This window comes from Heteronotia binoei, chromosome 15, assembly GCF_032191835.1.
Source record: "Heteronotia binoei isolate CCM8104 ecotype False Entrance Well chromosome 15, APGP_CSIRO_Hbin_v1, whole genome shotgun sequence".
Taxonomy (NCBI): domain Eukaryota; kingdom Metazoa; phylum Chordata; class Lepidosauria; order Squamata; family Gekkonidae; genus Heteronotia; species Heteronotia binoei.
Window position 1 is genome coordinate 67,253,373 of NC_083237.1, and position 21,184 is coordinate 67,274,556.

The 21,184-nt window shown below is 49.2% G+C and overlaps 1 protein-coding gene across 11 annotated transcripts in view; it reads left to right on the forward strand.

Moving 5' to 3' along the window:
- TANC2 (tetratricopeptide repeat, ankyrin repeat and coiled-coil containing 2) overlaps positions 1-21,184 on the forward strand; it is a 238,424-nt gene that overhangs the window by 198,542 nt on the left and 18,698 nt on the right. For all 11 annotated transcript variants that reach the window (XM_060255815.1, XM_060255816.1, XM_060255817.1 and 8 more), the window contains one exon: positions 7,288-7,421. In XM_060255815.1, coding sequence (XP_060111798.1) covers positions 7,288-7,421 — 134 coding nt within the window. The remainder of the gene's footprint in view (positions 1-7,287; positions 7,422-21,184) is intronic.

The window sequence follows — 21,184 nt, forward strand, 5'->3', positions numbered from 1 at the left end:
GTGCCCGGCTGGCTGCATCCAGTCTCGTGTCCTGAGGACCACCCTTCTGGCAGTCCTGACCCAAATGGCCCAGGAGCTGGGACCTTGGCGTTGACCCTCACCCCAGGAGGGGGGAATGGCTCTAGGAGCCAGCCCGGAAACCTAGGAGTCAGGCTCACATTTCAGCCACCAGCATTCTGTATTTTAATGAACATATCTTCTGGTTATTGCTAACACAAAACCTAATCCTAACCTCTTCATAGTTTCTCATAACGTTATTAATGCTAGGTTTTGTGATGTATAAATAAATATGGTATAACCCTGCTTGTCACCACAACACAATTAAGCCTCTTCTGCTTAATTTCTCATAATTTCATTATTCCTTTAAAATAATTTAACATTGGAGGCAGCACAGAAAACAACTGGTTCGTCTCCCACATTTGAGTGGTATAATGGTAATGTATAAAAGCAGGAATGCAAGAATTTCGCTCACATGGATTTTTATGTAATATAACAAAACATTTTGATGTGAAATGATCAGTAAGGTTTGTACTTCTGAGGATCACAGAGAGGCACTACAATAAAATAGTGGCTGGAAAGACTAGGCACCACAGTGGCATTTCTCAGCAACCTGACAGTTGGGAGCCCAAATAATGCTATATAGGCATTATATTGGGGGGGGGGGGGGGGGGTTCCCTGGCTCGGCTGAGCCAAATGCACATCCCTAATCACTATCATTGATTAGGAGAAGTTCACCTTGCAAAATCATTCTTGGAAGAGATCACAGCATCCCTAATCCTTGGTCCTTTTTTGCCATTTTGTCACAGATGATTTATGGGCAACCTGACAGAGTTTTCAAAGCACAAGACTTAACAGAGGTGCTTTCCCATTGCCTACCTCTGCATAGTAACCCTAATCCATCCTAGTCCAAGGCCAGGGCTGAGCCTGCTTAGCTTTCCAGATCCCCAGGAGTATTATATACTTAGGAGAAGCCCGTATCCATTGGAGATTCCTGTACTGGAGAAGCCCGTATCCATTTCTTTCACGATACTGGCTTTGGCATCTAAACTCAAGTGACTCTGGTATCCAGCCATCCTTTCAATAAACACATCCTGGTGCCAGCTTCATCACAGTCAAACCTGTTCTGGAACACTTCCAAGAAGGGTTCTTTTCTTATGTTCAATGTAAGAAAAAGTGCAAAAACATAGTAGTCCCCTTATGGGGACAGGAATGTGAAATTGTAACAGGTAATGAAGAGAAGGCAGAACTGTTCAATTCCTATTTTTCGTCAGTTTTCTCTTGAGTGGGAAAAGGTGCTCAACATTGTAAAAACAGAACACATGATGAGGGAAGGGAATTGCAGCCTAGGATTGGCATTTTGAGTTATCTCCAGCCCTCACCTGGAGATTGGTAACAGTGCCTCCCCAGGAGGAAATGGCTGGTTTGGAGGGTGGAATCTAGGGCATTGCACCTGTTTGAGGTCCCACCCCTCCTCAAATCCCACCCTCTTCAGGCCCTATCCCTCAAATCTCTAGGAATTTCCCAACCTGGAGTTGGCAGCCCTATCTCCTTCTCAGCCAACCATCAGCCTACCTTTATCTGCGCCTCAGACTTCAGTCTTTCATCTCCTTTCCCCTCCCTGCAGCCTCTACCTAGGAAAAGGAGAATCTTTCTGCACAGTGGGTACCAATACAACTTACATCATTTTCCTCTCCCCCTTCTGATCTGCACAACAACCCTGTGAAGTATATTAGGCTGAAAGTCTGTGACTGGTTCAAAATCACTCAGTCAGCTTCTACAGCAAGAACCAGGCTCTGGCAAATCCTGCTCTGAAGCATTAACTTCTGTGCCACACTAACTGTCATAGGGGGACTGCTGCTGAACAGTAGAAAGCAGCCAGGCCTAGTTAAGTTATGCCAGTCAGGTGGCATCAAGTCACCCAGAGGGTGCTGCCAGGCCTAGGCTAGCCAGCCTCCAGATGGAAAGCAGGGGAGACCTGTGTTCTACAAAGAAATCAGTTTCAGTTAAATTTACAAGACTATGCTGTAGTTGCTCAGTACAAAGAATTTTTCAAAGACTCACTATTAAAGGAATATCTCATACTATTTTATAACATATAATGTATATATCCAAAATTATAAATCAGTATTACAATAGAGCTTTGCCATTTTTCATGATGAAAAAGGCCATGTAGAGTAAAGACTCCAAAGAGTGCAAAGTCCTAGTAAGTGTGCTTTGACCTCTCCTGATGGATGACAATGTTGTCAGCTATGTCAAAAGCTACTTTGCAGTACTTTGAAGACTCAACACATGAGGCAATGTCTTTATAATGAAGTGTAAATGATAACACGTTTCCTAGGTTTAAAAAGCCGTGTTTTGGTTGTAGACCTTCATCTTGATCAATTCACTTCATATTATCTGGAACCAATGCTCACAACAATATGCACGCAACTAGTCAGTTTCTTTATCTGGCATTAGCGATTCTGTGTTATCATGAAAAATGGCAAATGCTCTATTGTAATTTTGATTTATAATTTTGGATATATACATCATTTGTTATAGAATAGTATGAGATATTCCTTTAATAGTGAGTCTGAAAAATTCTTTTTACTGAGTAACTACAGCATAGTCTTGTAAATTTCACTGAAATTGACTTCTTTGTAGAACTCGGGTCTCCCCTGTTTCCCAACTTTACTGTGTTCATCCCATTTGGTTTACTTAACCTCCAAGTGGAGCCTGAAAATCTCCTGGTATCACAACTGAACTCCATACAACAGATCTGTCTCCCCATCTTGGAGAAAATAACTGCTTTGGAGGGTGGAATCTATGGCCTCCAAATTCCTTTAATAGCCTCTCCCGCCCCTCCCCAAATCTGGCTTTTATAGACTCCAACACAAAATCCCCAGGAACTTTCCAACTTGGAGCTGACAGCCCTAGTCAGGACTGGACCCAATGAGTTCTCCCTCAAAGGCCAAAATAGTCCTGGAAGGGGCCTCCCCCCACCTTTTACTGAGAGAACCAACCTTGGAACACTATGGTTGCCTAGCAGCAGCCACTGAAAGGAAATGGAGGGCCAGGCAGGATGGACCAATAGCATGCAAAGGCAGTTTCCCCAGTGACCCAATCCTTGTCTGTCCTGAGGCTTGGATTGCTCTCCAATGAAGGTTTAGCGACATGAGGCTCAGCCAATGGGAGGGTAGGTGAGTTCTTGCCAAGATGGCTTGCCTTTTGTATCTATAGGATTATTATTTGCACTCTAAACTGCAATTTGGAAGGAAACTTTTCTGTTGTTTTTTTTTTAAAACACTAAACTCTACATATGTATAAGAAATTTATTTTAGTCTGCAAGTCTGAAATCTCACTGGGGGAACCCTTGAATCACAAGCCACACACAAACAGGAATCCATCTAAAAGCAATTCCAGAGAGCCGGCTTGATGTAGTGGTTAAGAGTGGCAGACTCCAATCTGGAGAACCAGATTTGATTCTCCACTCTTCTTCCACATGGAGCCAGCTAGGTGACCTTGGATCAGTCACAGCTCTCTCAGAACAGTCTCAACCCCACCTACCTCAGACAGTGTCTGTTGTGGAGAGGAAGGGAAGGAACATCACTCCGAGACTCCTTTGGGTAATAGAAAACCAACTCATCTTTTTCTTTTTTTCTTGGTCAACTAGCCTTTCAGCAGCAAAGGCATTGTGTTCAAACCCATTAATTTTATAGTCGATAGATTATTTGTGTACTGTGATACATACAAGGCACAGGGCTTTTCTAGCAGGAGCTCCTCTGCATATTAGGCCACGCCCCCTTGATGTAGCCAGTCCTCCTGGAGCTTACAGTAAACCCTGTACCAAAAACCCTCTAAGCTCTTGGAGGATTGGCTACTGAAATGGGAGGGACACCAAAACTTTCACCCTGAAAAACAGACTGAAGTGCTACTCTGTATTTTTCTCAGCACAGACACAATGCCTTACTGGCAAGGCCTTGTGATGGAGATGTCTTCCCAAGAGTGGGACTGTCAGAGGAAGAGATCCTGGACGCTTGCATAGCAGGCAGGCACCTTCCCCTCCTTCTCTTGCAGTGTGTGCCCTTGTAGCTGTTGTGTTCTCCACTGGCTGGGACCACGCAGATGCAACCTGTCAGGAATCTGGGCTACACTTGGCCACATGTGTAGAGATGCCAGTCTATATACATATCTGTATATATGCTGACTGGCACTTGAAACAGATGTGCGAGAGAATGCGTGAAGCAGCTTCAACACTAGAGAGGCTGACTGTGCACTGAGCTCCACCGCAAATGGCAATTGTACGTGGTGGGCTTCTGTCCGAGGCCTTTGAATGGGACAAAGAATGAAAGTCTGGATGCCTTCCACAAAAATACATCGGTTTCTTCCCCACTGCTAGTTTTATTGTTGAGTTTGGGCCCATGCACGCACCACAGTGAGTCCTTCTTTTCAACATTACATGGACGTTTTTGAGGGGTTTGGGTGCAGTTGAAACTTGCAAGTGGTGTGTTTGCTTCTGTCTCCGTTTTGAAAGAAAGAAGTAAAGATTCGGCCCCACTCGGTGGTCAGGTTTGCTTTCGCGCTTTGTCCCGGGTGCTGATTTGGGCAAGTTCACTTAGCAGGCTCCCTTAGCTTTTGTTGTGTTGCCTTCTTTTTAGAAAGCCCCGTTTTCATGTTCACCAGGGATGGTAAATAAATAAATACAACTGATCTTTTCTTCTTTTGCAGCTAAACGTTGGAGCACTTGCCAGTAAAGCTGGCCCTAAGTTGTCAGTGCTCTGAGAAATAGGCCCATTACTGCCCATCCTGGCTGCTCAATCATGTGAGGACCATCTTAAGAAGTCGTTGTTGACCACCACAAAACAATCACTGATTCAGGGCACTCCCCCTCAGCCACTCAAGAAGCGGTTATCTGCCCACTACTAAAAAGGTCATTCTTACACAAAAATGATGTGGCCGATTGTAGCCCAAGCTGTAAGCTGCTTATTCAAGGCAACCTGATGGAGGGAGGAGTAGCAGACAAACTCCAGGTCTTTTTGGATAACTCATCTGCTCTAGACTCTTTTCAGTCTGGCTTCAGGCAGAGGTGTTAACTGATTACCTCCTTCTGAATGCGGACAAAGGCCATTCTTTTTTTGTTGCTCCTGTTGAATCTGTCGGCAGGCTTTGAGGCAGTAGATCATGTCATCCTGTATAGACATTCAGAGGAAAAGTCAGTCTCAGAGGATGTGATTGGTTTAAACGCATGGCTCAGATTCAAGGGTTGCCACAGAGACCAGCTACCTTCAATGTGGGAGTGTGGCTGATGTGCCGTTTCCCTAGCAGAGGGGAGGCTGTCAGGACCGCACTCCAGGGCCCTTCGTCTCCTCTCTTCCTGAGGTGCTTTGGCTCACACCACGTTGGGGTCTCTTAGGGTCCTGCTGACTCAGCAAGACCCCGAGACCTCAGTCTGATAGGAGGGGTCTGCCAAAGCAGGACTTGGGACAAGTTGTCCTCTTCCTCTGATGAGTACCCATGCTCCCATGCTGAGACAAGGCAGTCCGTGACAAAGGCCTGTGCATGACTATTCTTTGTTCTGCCCCTGCACACACTCCCTTTAGGGAATGGCCTACCTGAAGGTTAAGAAGACTCAGGGCTTCTTTTGAGCAGGCTTGACATCAGGGGTGTGGCCTAATATGCAACTGAGTCCCTCTTGGGCTTTTTCTACAAAAAAGCCGTGGTGAAACATTGGTGATATTAGGGGGTGTGGCAAATGAGTCCTTGCTGGGCTTTTTCTACAAGGAAAGCCCTGAGAAGACTCCCTCTCTCTTTACCTTCTGCGAACTATGCAAAGTGAATTATTCAGGAAGGCTTTGCACAGGTAATAGGTAAGGAAATAAAGTTTGAGTCCAGAGGCACCTTTAAGACCAACTAAGTTTTATTCAGCGTATGAGCTTTTGGCCCCACCTGCCTCACAGGATGTCTGTTGTGGGAAGGGAAAGGGCAGGCAATTGGAATTAAACTGCTCTGAGATTCCTTTGAGTAGTGGAGAGCAGAGTATAAAAACCAGCTCCTCTTCTTTGCCTTTGTTTTAGCTCTCTTTGAGATTTCTGCAATCCATACCTTGTTGCACTGTTCATTGCGTGTCCCTGTCCTATGGATGGTATTGGCTCACACCAGATATAGTATACTTTGAGTCTCAACAAGAAAGGCAGACTCTACATAATGCAAATCAAAAAATCAGAACAAGGTGACATACAGAGGGAGAAGACCCCCAAAACCTCTAATAGAGCATTCCAAGAGACTTCAAGATCTTGAACTCTTCCTGAACAGGCTCCATAAACACTCAAGTGTCAAGTGTCATTCCCAACATAGCCGCTTGTGCTGGAGTTGCCAGTAAGTGCTGCCCTGGTCTCCAGAATTTTCTTCACTGCCTTACTGAAATCAAGATAAACGTGAAGGTAGGGCCAGAACCCTTACGAGTTCTCTGGCATCTTCAGTGACATGTTTCTTCCAAATAAAAAAAGGCAAAATATCTAGCTTTATATGAAGCATTTGGCCTCTTTAAGCTATTTTGTACATACAGGATTTAGGTCAAAGTACAAGTTACATTGCAAGGATTGTAACTCGTACACAGGGGCCTGGAGACCAAGAAGCCCTAGGAGGGAAGGCAGAGGGACTTGGAAATGCTCAGTCTGGAGAAGAGGAAGTTGAGGGGGGGGGGGGGGACAGGATTGCTCTCTCGAAGTATCTGAAGGGCTGTCCCTTAGAGGAGGCCATAGGAGAGGACTGGATGTTAGGAAAAACTTTTTAAAACTGTGACTTGTTCAGCAGTGGAATCAGCTCCCCCTCCCTGGCAGTCTTGTAAGCAGCGGCTGAACAAACACCAGTCAGGGATGCTCCAGGGGCTGATCCTGCACCGAACTGGGGGTTGGACACATCGTGCCTTCCAACTCTGAGATTCTAGAATTCTACCAATCACCGCTAAGAACCTGTGGCGATTTCCCTGAGGAAAGTCCCACATGCCAAGCAGTTGCCATAGTTGACACAGATAATGCCCTAGTAGGATCTGCATGACTTGGATGAGTCTTGGAAACAGAACCTGAAGCCTGTTCCCTTTGTTTTTTTGACAAACACACACCACCCCCTCGTTTTTGGCCTTTCGTTTGCTTTTCCAAGTTGAGGGTCGGCTTGTAGGCAGAGATGGCCTGTGGAGGTACACAGCTCCAAGTCTGCTGATGCCAGATGGTTGCTCTCGTTTGGGTTCATGAAGCAGATGCTTTCCATGGCACGATCTTCCATCCAATCAAGACTGTTTCTCTCTTCCAGCTTTGACTGCTGCAGCAGGACGAGGCAAGCTGGATGTCTGTCGTCTGCTTCTGGAGCAGGGAGCAGCTGTAGCCCAGGCCAACCGACGTGGGGTGGTGCCTTTGTTCAGCGCAGTCAGACAAGGCCACTGGCAGGTAAGGGGAAGGGCTGAACTAGCAAGCAGCCCCCGGGTTCTGGCCCTACCTTCACGTTTATCTTGATTTCAGTAAGGCTTTTGAGAAGGTTCCACATACTGTCCTTGTTGACAAGTTGGTAAAATGTGGTTTGGATCCTGTTACCATTAGGTGGATCTGTAACTGGTTGACAGACCACTCCCAAAGAGTGCTTGTGAATGGTTCCTCATCCTCTTGGAGAGGAGTGACAAGCGGAGTTCCTCAAGGATCTGTCCTGGGACTTGTTTTGTTCAACATCTTTGTAAATGATTTGGATGAAGGAATAGAGGGAATGCTTATTAAATTTACTGCGGCCCCGTGGCGCAGAGTGGTAAAGCAGCAGTACTGCAGTACTCTGGTCTGAGTACCTGAGTTCGATTCCAGCGGAAGCTGGGTTCAGGTAGCCGGCCCAAGGTTGACTCAGCCTTCCATCCTTCCGAGGTCAGTAAAATGAATACCCAGCTTGCGGGGGGGGGGGGGTGGAGTGTAAAAAACTGGGGAAGACAATGGCAAACCACCCCGTAAAAAGTCTGTCATGAAAACATTGTGAAAGCAGTGTCACCCCAGAATTGGAAACGAGTGGTGCTTGCACAGGGGACCATTCCTTTCCTTATTAAATTTGCCGATGATACTAAATTGAGAGGGGTTGCAGATACAGTAGAAGACAGAGACAGGATACAAGATGATCCTGACAGGTTGCAAAACTGGGCTAAAACCAATAAGATGAATTTTAACAGGGATAAATGGAAAGTTCTGCATTTAGGTAGGAGAAATCCAATGCATAGTTATAGGATGGGGCAGACTTGTCTTGGCAGTACTATGTGCAAAAAGGAACTAGGGATCTTAGTGGACCATGCGCTGAATATGAATCAACGGTGTGATGCAGTGGCTAAAAAGGCAAATGCAATTTTGGGCTGTATCAATAGGATAGTGCCCAGATCATGCAAAGTGATGGTTTTGCTTTTCTCTGCTCTGGTAAGAGTATTGTGTTCAGTTTTTGGCACCCCATTTTAAGAATGGTATAGAAAAGCTGGAACGGGTCCAGAGGAGGATGACGAAGATGGTGAGGGGTCTGGAGACCAAGTGCTATGAGGAAAGGTTGAAGGAGCTGGGGATGTTTAGCCTGGAGAGGAGGCGGCTGAGAGGTGATAGGATCACCATCTTCAAGTACTTGAAGGGCTGTCCTATAGAGGATGGGGTGGAATTGTTTCCTTTGGCCTCAGAAGGTAGGTCCAGAACCAATGGGAGTGGGGAGAAGCCTCGACACATCCCGTGCTTTCTTAAGAGAACGCTTTATGGAGGTGCCCACATTGAAGTGGGTAAGGGAAGGCTGGCATCGCTCCTCTCAGCACGCTTATTGCTTTTAGAGCATTAATACTAAACTTCTTTTTGTTGTTATGCTGCCTGGGTTCCCATGTTTCCTTGGTCGCAGTTAAGAGGATTTACTCATAAGGAGAACAGGAGTGGTTGGGTGCTCTGGGCCCCCCCATGTAGACCCCTCCCAGAGTGGTGGCAGCCCATTTTCAATTTCTTAAGTGACGGCTTAAGAAACAGGCGTGTGTGAGAACTAGTCGAGATGACTTTGTGAATTGGCTTACGAAGAAGCTGCGACGCAGTGGAGCGTGGTAACAAGCCGGCGATCACGTGAAGGCGAATTTTCCTTTGGATGCCAACATCGGTGGAAGGACTCCGCGTTTTGGATTACTTTGGAGTAGTATTACTCAATGAAGATTTGTGAATTTCTTCGGAGTCACCCTACGAAACGGATTTATTTTGCATGGGACTTTGTGCATAGGACTACTGATTTTAATACTCATGTATGGATTTTTGGATGCTCATGCACTCTCATAATAGATACAGTTTTTGCATTAAGTGTTTGGTATTTCTAGCGCAGTTGTTTTTGAACATCTAATGGATATTTCTAGGATGGAAAACCACCGCCTTCCCAAGATTGCCCTGTATGGCGAACTCTCCACCGGCCATCGAAATAGAGGGGCACCAAAGAAGAGGTACAAGGACTCCTTGAAGAAATCCCTTAGCACCTGTCACATCAACCATCACCAGTGGTCTGACCTAGCCTCAGATCGCAAAGCATGGAGGCACACCATCCACCAGGCTGTCTCTTCCTTTGAGAACACACGCATAGCTGGTCTTGAGGACAAAAGGAGATTGAGGAAGAATCGCACTGCTACAGCACCAACCCTAAATCAGACTTTTCCCTGCAGCCACTGTGGCCGGACCTGCCTGTCCCGCATTGGTCTTGTCAGCCACCAGCGAGCCTGCAGCAGACGTGGACTATTGCACCCTTCTTAAATCTTCGTTCGCGAAGCCAAGCCGAGAGAGAGAGAGAGAGAGAGAAAAATGGATACTGTGTCGCCATTGTTTCTGCTTATCGAGGAAGAAGCAAGCAGGTGGCAAGAACGGGCATCATGTTGGGTCTCGCTGCACCTGATTCATCCAGGACGAAGACTTGAGTTGAACTTCGAGTCTCACTGGAGACACAGTTCTCACCAACACCACCAATTATTGTTCAGAGATCAAAGTTAGAGTCCAGTGGCACCTTTAAGACCAGCAAAGTTTTATTCTAGGTATTATTCTAGGTTCAGAGATCAGACATGGCTTTGCCAGATTGATCAATGAAGAAGCTAAATGGCATCAGCAAGTTCATCTGAAGCACCTCCTTTGGATCTGTCTGTGAATAGTAGCTATTCCTGCAGCACATGTTGGGCTAACCGGTATAGTTCGTCCAGTACCCACTAGTTAGCAGTGTGCTTTAAAGCTACAAACACAGGAGGATCTTTGCACCAGGTTACCAAGAAGCTTACAAAAGTCACACAGAGTCACTGCTAGACTGTTAATAATAGTCACTTTATTTTGGAACTACAATCTAGATAGGGAAGCTCAGAGACAGGATAGTAAACTAGTCTAACTGACTCAGGATGGATGCAGATGGTGAGAGGACCATCTGCACCACAGTGCCAAGACGAGGACCGCCCTCTTGGTGCGTGCAGGGTGTTGTGGGGGAGGAAGGAAGAAAGTTGTTCCCTGAAGATATACTCCACATACCAAAGAGACAGTGACGGGAGAGTAAACACAGGAAGGAAACATTGGGCTTGCCTCTCTGGCTGTCTAACTCTCTTGCCACGTAGTCTGGAGTTCCCATTCTTCACTTCCGATACCTCCTCTCAATGTCTTGTAACTTAGCTCACAAGATTATTCTTCATTCTCAGAACTTCGAATTGTTCTCTAGGGAGTGGCTTGGCGAGGGCATCGGCATTGATTTGTGTTGCTGGACAGTAGATCAGTTTGATGGTTTCTCCTTTCTGCAGATTTATCACCAGGTGATACTTCATGTCAATATGGTTGGAATGTGGATTCATATCTTCTTTCTCAGAAATGTAAATGCAGCTTTGGTTGTTTGCATACACTACTGTGTGCTGAGGTACATCTGTGCCCATGTCTTTCTATAGCTGAAGTAGCCATCATATCTCTTGACAGCCTAGTGCTGCTGAAACATATTCTGCTTCCGTGGTGGAATCTGCAACTATCTTGCTTCCTGCTTGACCAGCTTATAGCTCCTCCTCCATGCAGAGTTATGTTGCCACCGGTAGATTTGCTGTCTGCTAAGTCTCCAGCCCAGTCGGCATCCATATATACAGTTAGCTTAGAGCTGTTATTGGCTGGTAGCTTAAATTGGACGAGTGGGTCATGCTCAGCCAGCCACTCAAGGCTGAGAACTGCTTGGAACTTGGCTGCCAGGGCTATGATGAAGGTGTGGGGCTCCCAGTGCTCTCCCACCCCCAGGGCGCACACCTCTGATCTTCTTCGTGGTCTCTGTGCATTCACACATATGGGTAATCCGCAGGATTGGCCCCGACCTCGGAGAGTTCAAAGCAATCTTGATCGTAGATCTGGCGCGCCTCCCACTTGTCCTGGGAGGAGGCAGCTACTGCGCATGCCTGGACAAGGGGGAGGTGCTTAGCCACTCAGTTTCTTCCTTACCGCCGACCGGATCGCACCTTCCTCGTTGATCTCCAACTTCTTCATTGCAATCTCCAACAATTACCTTCTCTTCGCTTCAATTCTTCATCTTCTACTCCTCCTGGTATCGTATAAAAAAAAAAAAAAAAAGCCTTCTCTTACTATTCTTTCTGGACTTTCCCCTCCCTCCCCCCCCCCTCCCCGGGCGGATGGAAGGAAGGGACAAGATAATCTTTAAACGCTGTACCAGCTGCTCATCCAAAATCCCCTCGTCCGACGGCCACTCTCTTTGCTTGTTCTGCCTTGGAGAGGCCCACCGTCCAGACTCCTGCGTGCACTGCAGCCAATTCGGCAAACAGGCCCGCAAGAACCGCGCCGCGAGACTCAAGAGCCACCTCATGGAAACCACACTCCGACCGGCCATGCCGCATGGCGGACAAAAACAACCCGCGCCATCTTCCCCACACCTCGTGGGAGAGGCGCAGTCGGCAGCTTCCGTGGCACAGAGTCCCTGTAAGCCTAAGACCGGCAAACACTCCAAGAAGTCGGACGACCCCAAAAAGCGCCGCCGCTCCGATTCTGCCCACTCGGACCCGACGGGTAGCGTTAGCTCGAAAAAGCACAAGAACCGCCCTCTCGACTCGGCCTCGAACCCGACCACCAAACCGAAGGCACCGAACCCGAGCGCCACTACCTCCGGATCGATGCCGAAGACTCCGACGTCGAAGTCGACGGCAACACCGTCGATCACTCCGTTGGAAATCATCCGCATCTCATCGAAGTCGCCGTCCATTCCGAATTCCCCACCAGACCAGCTGCTGGATACGCACTCTACCGCGTCCGTCAGGACCCGGCCTCTCGACCCCACTAAATTCATAGATCTCGCACAGCCAATAGACGCCCACGCGCTCATCAGAGAACCCTCGACCCCGAGAGCTCTCCCGACTAGACCACGATCTCGCAGTCGCAGACGCACCAGGTCCCGCAGTCGCCGACACACCAGGTCCCACAGTCGCCGCCGCACCAGGTCCCGCAGTCGCCGCCGCACCAGGTTCCGCAGCCGCCGACGCTCCCGCAGCCACCGCAGGGGGAGACACTACTATTACTCTCCATCGAGATCCAGGTCTCCATCCCCACGGAACCGAAGACGGCACCGACGATCACCCTCCTACGATCGCCATTACCATAGCTACCAAGAGTCTCCTCGCTACCGAGATCACACACATAGACTCCAAACTGCATCGGTCGAACCGCTTCACCACCATGACGACCCTACGAGTCTCGGCGCCGAACCGAAACTCCCGTCGCCACTGGGATCCTTACACGCGGCTCCCAAGACAACACCTCAGCCCGACCTGCACCAAGGAACCGACGACGGATCCGAGGAGGAACTCTCCGACTCCGACCACTCTTCGGGTTCGGACCTACAATCCCCAGACTCCGACATAGCCAAGCCAGCAGACCTATCACCGTCTGAGGGCCCGAGATCCTACCTCGACCTCGTAGCAAACATGGCAAGCTCGCTAAATCTGAAACTCAATACGGACGCTCCCAGAGTCTCGGACGTCGTATTTGATCTAGTGCATGCGGATCTTCCATCCAGCTCCTCTCTTCCCATGCTCCCCGTCCTCCTAGAAACACTCAAAGAAGCATGGGACAAACCGGCATCAGTACCGCCAACATCCAAGAGAGTTGAAGCTCTGTACAAGATACATGCACCTGATTCCAAGTTCCTGTTCACCCACCCGGCTCCGAACTCGATCATTGTGCATTCGTCTTCGAAGTCGAAGCAGACCAGACACCCGGTACCACCAGAACGGGAGGGCAAAAAACTCGACACGATTGGGAGAAAGATTTACGCCCTCACTACAGCCACAACCAAAATCCTCAACTACATGGCATGCTTTTCCGCATACACCCACAACCTGACCACTTCCCTCGCCGCATTGGTACCATCCCTGCCCGAGGCATCCCAAAAGTCAGCCACCACCACCCTGCAAGAAATGGCCAGAGTGAGCAAACAGCAAATCAACACTGCCCGTCACGCTGCACAGTGTTCCTCCAGAACCTTGGCCTCAGCCATAGCACTCCGCAGACACGCGTGGCTCAGGTCCTCCTCCCTCCAACCAGACATCAAATATAAGGTGGAAGATTTGCCCTTTGATGGCCTTGGCCTGTTTAGCTCATCTACAGATGACATCCTCACATCAGTAGACGATGGCAGGAAAAGGGCGAAACGACTGGGAGTCTCCCAACCTCTGACCCAATCCAATCGGCAAAGGAACTGGAGGTCCAGCCAATACAAAGGGACCAGATCCCCACGGCAACAGGAATCATGGAAGCGCAAACCACCGCAGTCCAAACCTTCCTTTCAAAACAGACGCCAAACAACCAAGAAACCTTCAACCACATCCAAACCGTCTCTCTGACCTCCCTCCCCCGAGCCGTCCAGTCTCCCTCCATCAGCCAAACCGGTCAACACGACTACAACCATTCTACACTGCCTGGAGGACCATAACATCAGACGCCTGGGTCCTCGCCATCATTCAAAGAGGCTACCTAATAGAGTTTACCTCCACTCCAAGGCACCACCGATTCCTCACCACACCCCCGTCCGCACCCCTGCAGACAGAAATCGCGTCTCTGCTGGACAAAGGCGCGATAGAACCAGTCCCACCCCAATACCATCGCACCGGCTTCTACTCCCGGTACTTCCTGGTGCCAAAAAAGGACGGAGGACTCCGACCCATTCTCGACCTCCGCAAACTCAACCTACACATAACCTACAAGAAATTCCGTATGGTCACGCTTCAGGCAATCCTCCCGCTCATCCCAGAACGAGCATGGATGGCGTCCATAGACCTCCAGGATGCCTACTTCCACATTACAATCAATCATCATCACAGAAGATTCCTCAGGTTCGCCATAGGGAAGCAGCACTTCCAGTTCTGCTCCCTTCCCTTCGGCCTCTCCACAGCACCAAGGGTCTTCACCAAGTGCATGGCAGTAGTAGCAGCCACATTACGCCAGCAACAGATATCAATCTTCCCTTACATAGACGACTGGCTGATCGTCGCCCATTCCAGGGAGCAACTACAACTGGACGTCTCGACCACTCTCTCCACCCTGGCCACCTTAGGCCTCCTAGTCAACCTCTCAAAATCCAAACTAGTCCCTACCCAGAGAATTCAATTCATAGGAGCAGACATCTCCACGCTCTCGCAAACGGCCTTTCTACCTCAGGACAGAGCACTCGCCATACTGTCACTGGCCAACACTATCATCGCCCAGCGCTCCCAAACAGCGCTCACTTTCCAGAGAATGCTAGGCCTCATGGCAGCAACCACAGCAGTTCTGCGGTTTGCGAAGCTGCACATGCGTCCCCTCCAAATGTGGTTCGTAAGGACTTTTCGCCCCCACACACAACATCAATCCACACTACTCACCCTTCCACTACACATTGTGCCATCCCTCAAATGGTGGACCAAGGAACGTCACCTCTACAAGGGCATGCCATTCAAGCAGACACCACCCTCGGTGATTGTAACCACAGATGCCTCCAAGTGGGGATGGGGAGCCCACTTGGAAGACCTCACGGTGCAGGGCCAGTGGACAGACTACGAACGCTCTCTCCACATAAATTGCCTGGAGCTCATCGCAGTGCACAAGGCTTTGCGGTCCTTCCTCCCATCGCTAAGGAACCAGCACGTCCAGATCACCTCCGACAACATCGCCACAGTCTTTTACATCAACAGGCAGGGCGGCACCGCCTCCGTCAGACTCTGCAAAAGAGCCCTGGCACTGTGGCATTGGAGCATAAGCCAGGGCATCTTCCTCACGGCCGTACACCTACCAGGGGTCGAGAACACCCAGGCAGACGCCCTGAGTCGCCACTCTACCAACAACCACGAGTGGTCCATCAACAGCCGATACATCCGACAGATTTTCAGCATCTTCGGACAACCGAAGATAGATGTATTTGCTTCACCGTCAAATGCCCAATGCACCCGCTTCTACACGAGAGGCCCTCCATCCCACCTCTCCAGGGGGGATGCCTTCCTACAAACTTGGAACGGAACACTCCACTACCTCTTCCCCCCCATTCCACTTATCACCAGAGTTCTACAGAAGATTCAGGTAGACCACACAAACTGCATCCTCATAACTCCATGGTGGCCCCGCCAACCCTGGTTTACGACCTTGCTGCTCCTGTCCAACAACACCTTCATCCAACTCCCTCAAACACGGGATCTCCTCTCTCAACAGGACGGCAGGGTCCTTCACCACAACCCGGCATCACTCAAATTAACAGCCTGGAGAATCAGTTTCTAGACTTCCCCCCGGAGGTCCGTCAGGTCCTAGTGAACTCCAGAAAACCATCTACTAGGAAATCCTATCTACTGAAGTGGAAACGCTTCTCACACTATGCCTCACAGCACAACTTCGACCCCAACTATGCCACTATACCTCAGGTACTAACTTACACCTTAACGCTCTCTAGAGCGGGTCTGTCGTATTCTTCCCTGAAGGTACACCTGGCAGCCATCTCTGCTTTCCACCCCCGCATCGATGGCACAACGGTATTCTCTCACCATGCGACCAGAGCTTTCCTCAAGGGCATCATTCGCCTACACCCACCAATCAAACAAGTTCTACCCACCTGGAGTCTGTCTCTAGTCCTGAGCCAACTCATGAAACCGCCCTTCGAGCCCATGGCTTCCATCCCACTACACCTGCTGTCATGGAAGACGGCATTACTTACGGCCCTCACCACAGGTAAGAGGGCCAGTGACATCTGCGCATTCAGAGCGGACCCACCGTATACGATATTTCATAACAGTACGGTGATCCTCCGACCTGACCCGACCTTTCTACCCAAGGTCGTCTCTCCTTTTCATCTAGGAAGACAGTCCACTATACCAGCCTTCTTCCAGCACCCCGCGGACGCGGGACAAAGGGCGCTCCACAACCTGGATGCACGGAGAGCCCTAGCCTTCTACATAGACAGAACCCGCCAAATCCGTAAAGACCCTAGACTTTTTGTCACCTACGCTACCCATGATAAGGGCAGCAGAATATCTACTCAGAGACTCTCCAAATGGATTGTTGCTGCCATCGAACTCTGCTACCAGCTGGCAAAACAACCCATCCCTCAACATATACGAGCCCACTCAACCAGAGCCGTGGCTACCTCGTCCGCCTTCATGAAAGGCATCCCTATAGAGGACATATGCGCCGCAGCCGTCTGGTCCTCCACATCTACCTTCGCCTCGCACTACGCTCTCGACGTTCGTGCCCGGCGAGATGCCTCCTTCGGACAAGCGGTGCTACGGTCGATCTTCGACTAACCACTGTGAGTACCACTATCATTACGTTACGCTCTAACCTTACATATTCTTACAGATCCAGCACCCACCTCCGAAGAAATGGCTCGCTAATCACCCATATGTGTGAATGCACAGAGACCACGAAGAAGATGGACAGGTTTCTTACCTGTAACTGGTGATCTTCGAGTGGTCATCTGTGCAATCACACAGACCCACCCAGCCTTCCCCGCTGCTGGAAGCTAGTTAGCACAGTTATTTCCACCTATCCGGCGGCGGGAAGAAACTGAGTGGCTAAGCACCTCCCCCTTGTCCAGGCATGCGCAGTAGCTGCCTCCTCCCAGGACAAGTGGGAGGCGCGCCAGATCTACGATCAAGATTGCTTTGAACTCTCCGAGGTCGGGGCCAATCCTGCGGATTACCCATATGTGTGATTGCACAGATGACCACTCGAAGATCACCAGTTACAGGTAAGAAACCTGTCCTTCCCATGCTTCACGGTTCCCCTTTCATTGGGCTCCCGTCCATCTGCTCAAACACATAAGGGGCACAGTTCTCAGTCCCAGCGCCTCTGCTAAGCTAGGCGATAGTAAGTCTTTCGAGCACCCCGAGTCCAGTAGGACTCTAATGCAAGTAAACCGCTTTGTGATGGGGTTCACTAGAGTTATGGGCACGTAATACATAGTCCCAGATAATCTCACTCGTAGTGGTGCGGCCGTGGCTTGGACCTGCTGTTGCGTGCTCCTCACAGCAGGTCATTGTCGTTTCCCGTCAGCTGGGCCTCTCCGTCCTCCCTCTCGGACTCTTCCAGGATTGGTTCCCTGAACTGTAGTACTGCAGACTTGGCCTTGGCAATCGGGGGCCCCGACCCCCTGCTCCGACGTGATCGGCGTGGAGGTTTGCAGTTCCCTCGGTTTGCTCATACACTCGCTGGCGATGTGATTTCCACCCCCCCACACACACACATTTTTTAGTTGTACAGGAGCTACAAAACAAAACCTGTATTTTCTCCATTGGCTGAGGCTCCTCCCCTGGGGAGGAATAGCGTGCTTTGCCAGGCTCTCTCAATTGCACAGCAGAGCTATTGAGCTAAGCCTCTCTTCCTTCTATTGACTGAGGCTTCTTCCCCCCGCCTCCCCCAAGTCCCTGGGGAAGGAAGGAAAAAGCCAGAGCTTCCTTTGTCCAGTTCCCTGGATCCCATGTGAGAAATACAAAGAAAGCACCTTTAAGACCAATGAGGACTAACATTTTAAGCATGTTGTAAGTTTTTAAAAATATATATTTGTGTTTGTCTGTGTTCTTTGTAAAATTTATACGTTCACTACCTAATCTTAAGTAGGCCTGACATGGCCTGGCCCCTCAAGGTCTCATTTATGTCAGATTCGGCCCTCCTAACAAATGAATTCGACACCCCTGCTCTAGGTTGATCCTGCATTGAGCTGGGGGTTGGACTAGATGGCCTCTATGGACACTTCCAGCTATGAACATATGAACATATGAAGCTGCCTTATACTGAATCAGACTCTTGGTCCATCAAAGTCAGTCTTGTCTACTCAGACTGGCAGCGGCTCTCCAGGGTCTCCAGCTGAGGTTTTTCACACCTATTTGCCTGGACCCTTTTTTGGAGATGCCAGGGATTGAACCGGGGACCTTCTGCTTCCCAAGCAGATGCTCCACCACTGAGCCACAGCCCCATTCATGGCTCTCCAGGGTCTCAAGCTGAGGCTTTTTACACCTATTTGCCTGGACCCTTTTTTGGAGATGCCAGGGATTGAACCTGGGACCTCCTGCTTCCCAAGCAGATGCTCTACCACTGAGCCACAGCCCCATTCATGGCTCTCCAGGGTCTCCAGCTGAGGTTTTTCACACCTATTTGCCTGGACCCTTTTTTGGAGATGCCGGGGATTGAACCTGGGACCTTCCGCTTCCCAAGCAGATGCTCCACCACTGAGCCACAGCCCCATTCATGGCTCTCCAGGGTCTCCAGCTGAGGATTTTCACACCTATTTGCCTGGACCCTTTTAGTTGGAGATGCCGGGGATTGAACCTGGGACCTTCTGCTTCCCAAGCAGATGCTCTACCCTTGAGCCACAGTTCCATTCATGGCTCTCCAGGGTCTCAAGCTGAGGTTTTTCACACCTATTTGCCTGGAGCCTTTTTTGGAGATGCCGGGAATTGAACCTGGGACCTTCTGCTTCCCAAGCAGATGCTCTACCACTGAGCCACCGTCCCTCCCCATTGTAGGAGTTGTCCTTGAAAGGGCAGCTAAATAGCTATGATTCTATTCTTCTTTTTATCCTCACAACACCCCTGTAAGGTAGCTTAAGGTGAAACTATGTGACTGGTCCAAAGTCACTTAGTGAGTTTCCACAGCAAGATGGGGATTCAAGCCTTAATCTCCTAGAGCGGGGGTGTCAAACATGTGGCCCAAGGGCCAGGTCAGGCCCCTGGAGGGCTCCTATCAGGCTCGTGAGCAACTGACAGTTATCTGCTTCCTTCTCTCTCTCTTGCTTCCTTCTGTATCACAGCTCGCTTTGCCAGGCTTGCTCGATCGCATATTAATGTACTTCTATATTTCATGTATATGCAGGAACATGTAAGCCACCCTGAGTCTGCTCCGGCAGGGAGGGCGGGATATAAATTGAACATAATAAATAAATAAAATAAATAGGAACTGCAGAACTAAGCCTCTGTTTTCTCCATTGGGTGATCAGCACATGATAAAACTTACATACAAAAGCTGGCAATGCTCAGCCGTCTCATGTTTTTCTCTGGATCTTAGGCTCAGGGCATTGACCATGAGATTTCTGTAATGAATGTCAACAAATCAAAAGTAGGTTTGCAAATTACAGACACACATCTGAACATGTTTTAAGTATTGAAAAAAAATCTTTGTGTTTGTCTGTGTCCTTTTAAAAGTTTATATCTCCGTGACCTGGCATTACATTTTATGATACGCATGGCCTGGCCTGACGAGGTTTCATTTATGTCAGATCCAGCCCTGATAACAAATGAGTTAGACATGAAGCTCTGTTCTCCACACTGGTTTTCATAGCGTGGCTGCTTTGAACAGTAGCAAGCAGTGAGGCCTAGTTCAGTCATGCAAGGCAGGTGGTATCAAGTCATCTATATGGAGATTGCTTCTAGGGGCCAACCTGAAAATATCCCAGAATTACAACTGAACTCCAGACACCAGAAATCTGTCCTCCCGGAGAAAATGGCCAATGCACTTCATGTTCAGCTGAGGCCTCTACCCTCCCCAAACCCTGCCCCCCCCTCAGACTCTACCCCAAAATCTCCAGGAATTTTCCAAGCTGGAGCTGGCAGCCCTAGCGAGGCCTGGCCCCAATGAGTTCTCTCTCAGAATAGGGCTGGACATGGCCCTGCTCCCTCCCCCTGCCTTTTGACTGACAGAAACTGAAGCCTACAATGTTGTGGTTGCTGAGTGAGAGCCACTGAGGGAAACGGTTACTTAAAGATACAGATGCTCCTTTTATCATTTTCAGGTGTTTTAAGATGCCCAATGTTGTTTCTTTTAGATTTCAATTTTTTTAATGATTATTTTGCAAACCTAGGGCCCTTTTTAGGTTTGTGGAATGATCTGTCCTGCCTGTTCACAGCTCCAGTCACCGGATTAAAGTATCCAAAGAGTGACCAAGTTTGCTGTTAGAGTGTGGTGTGGGGATGATTCTGCGGGGCTCTTCTGCATCCTTCGGAAAGGATCCCAGTTCATTTGTGCACTGCAGTCATCCAACAAAGGCCCTGTGGATTTCCCCTGAGGTGCTGGATCACATCTGCAATGAACGACGTTGTTGTCTAGTGTGCAGACCTTTTCCAACATTTGTCCAAGGATGCTCAGCCAATGCTGCTTCCCTCTTGGGAACCTGAAGCAAAACCCTCCCATGCCCAGCAGCCGCCTAGTCTCTCTTTTGTCTGTCAGCCTGACCTTTCCCTCCACTGTATTCTTACCACCACCCATGTGTGGCACATAAAGCTGAGCAAGAGCGACTGGCCCCAAATTACACACACACACACCCCAGCCCCCATGAGCTTCGTAGCAGAGTGGTGATTTCCAAATTCTGGTCTGCTACATTATACTGACATTATGGGAGGAATTATGCTGTGGATGTGAGCACCAGATCAGAACAAAACAGTGCTGGTAATTTCACCTGTTCCCACGTCCCACAAAGGCATGGTCTTTTCCCATAAGTGTGACTGTACGGAGACCATGAAGGAGATCAGGTTGCTCACTTATAACTGATGTTCTTTGGGCAGTCATTCAACCCACTGTCTTCCTCTGCAAGATTTGCTTTCTTTAATCTGCAGCATCGTTCTAGGGAAGAACTGATGAGAGGGAGAGGGGTGGCTCTGCCCCTCTAGGCATGTACATCAGTATAGTCAGAATGGGTGGAGCCAGTGCCCAAAGTCTTAGAGGCAGGG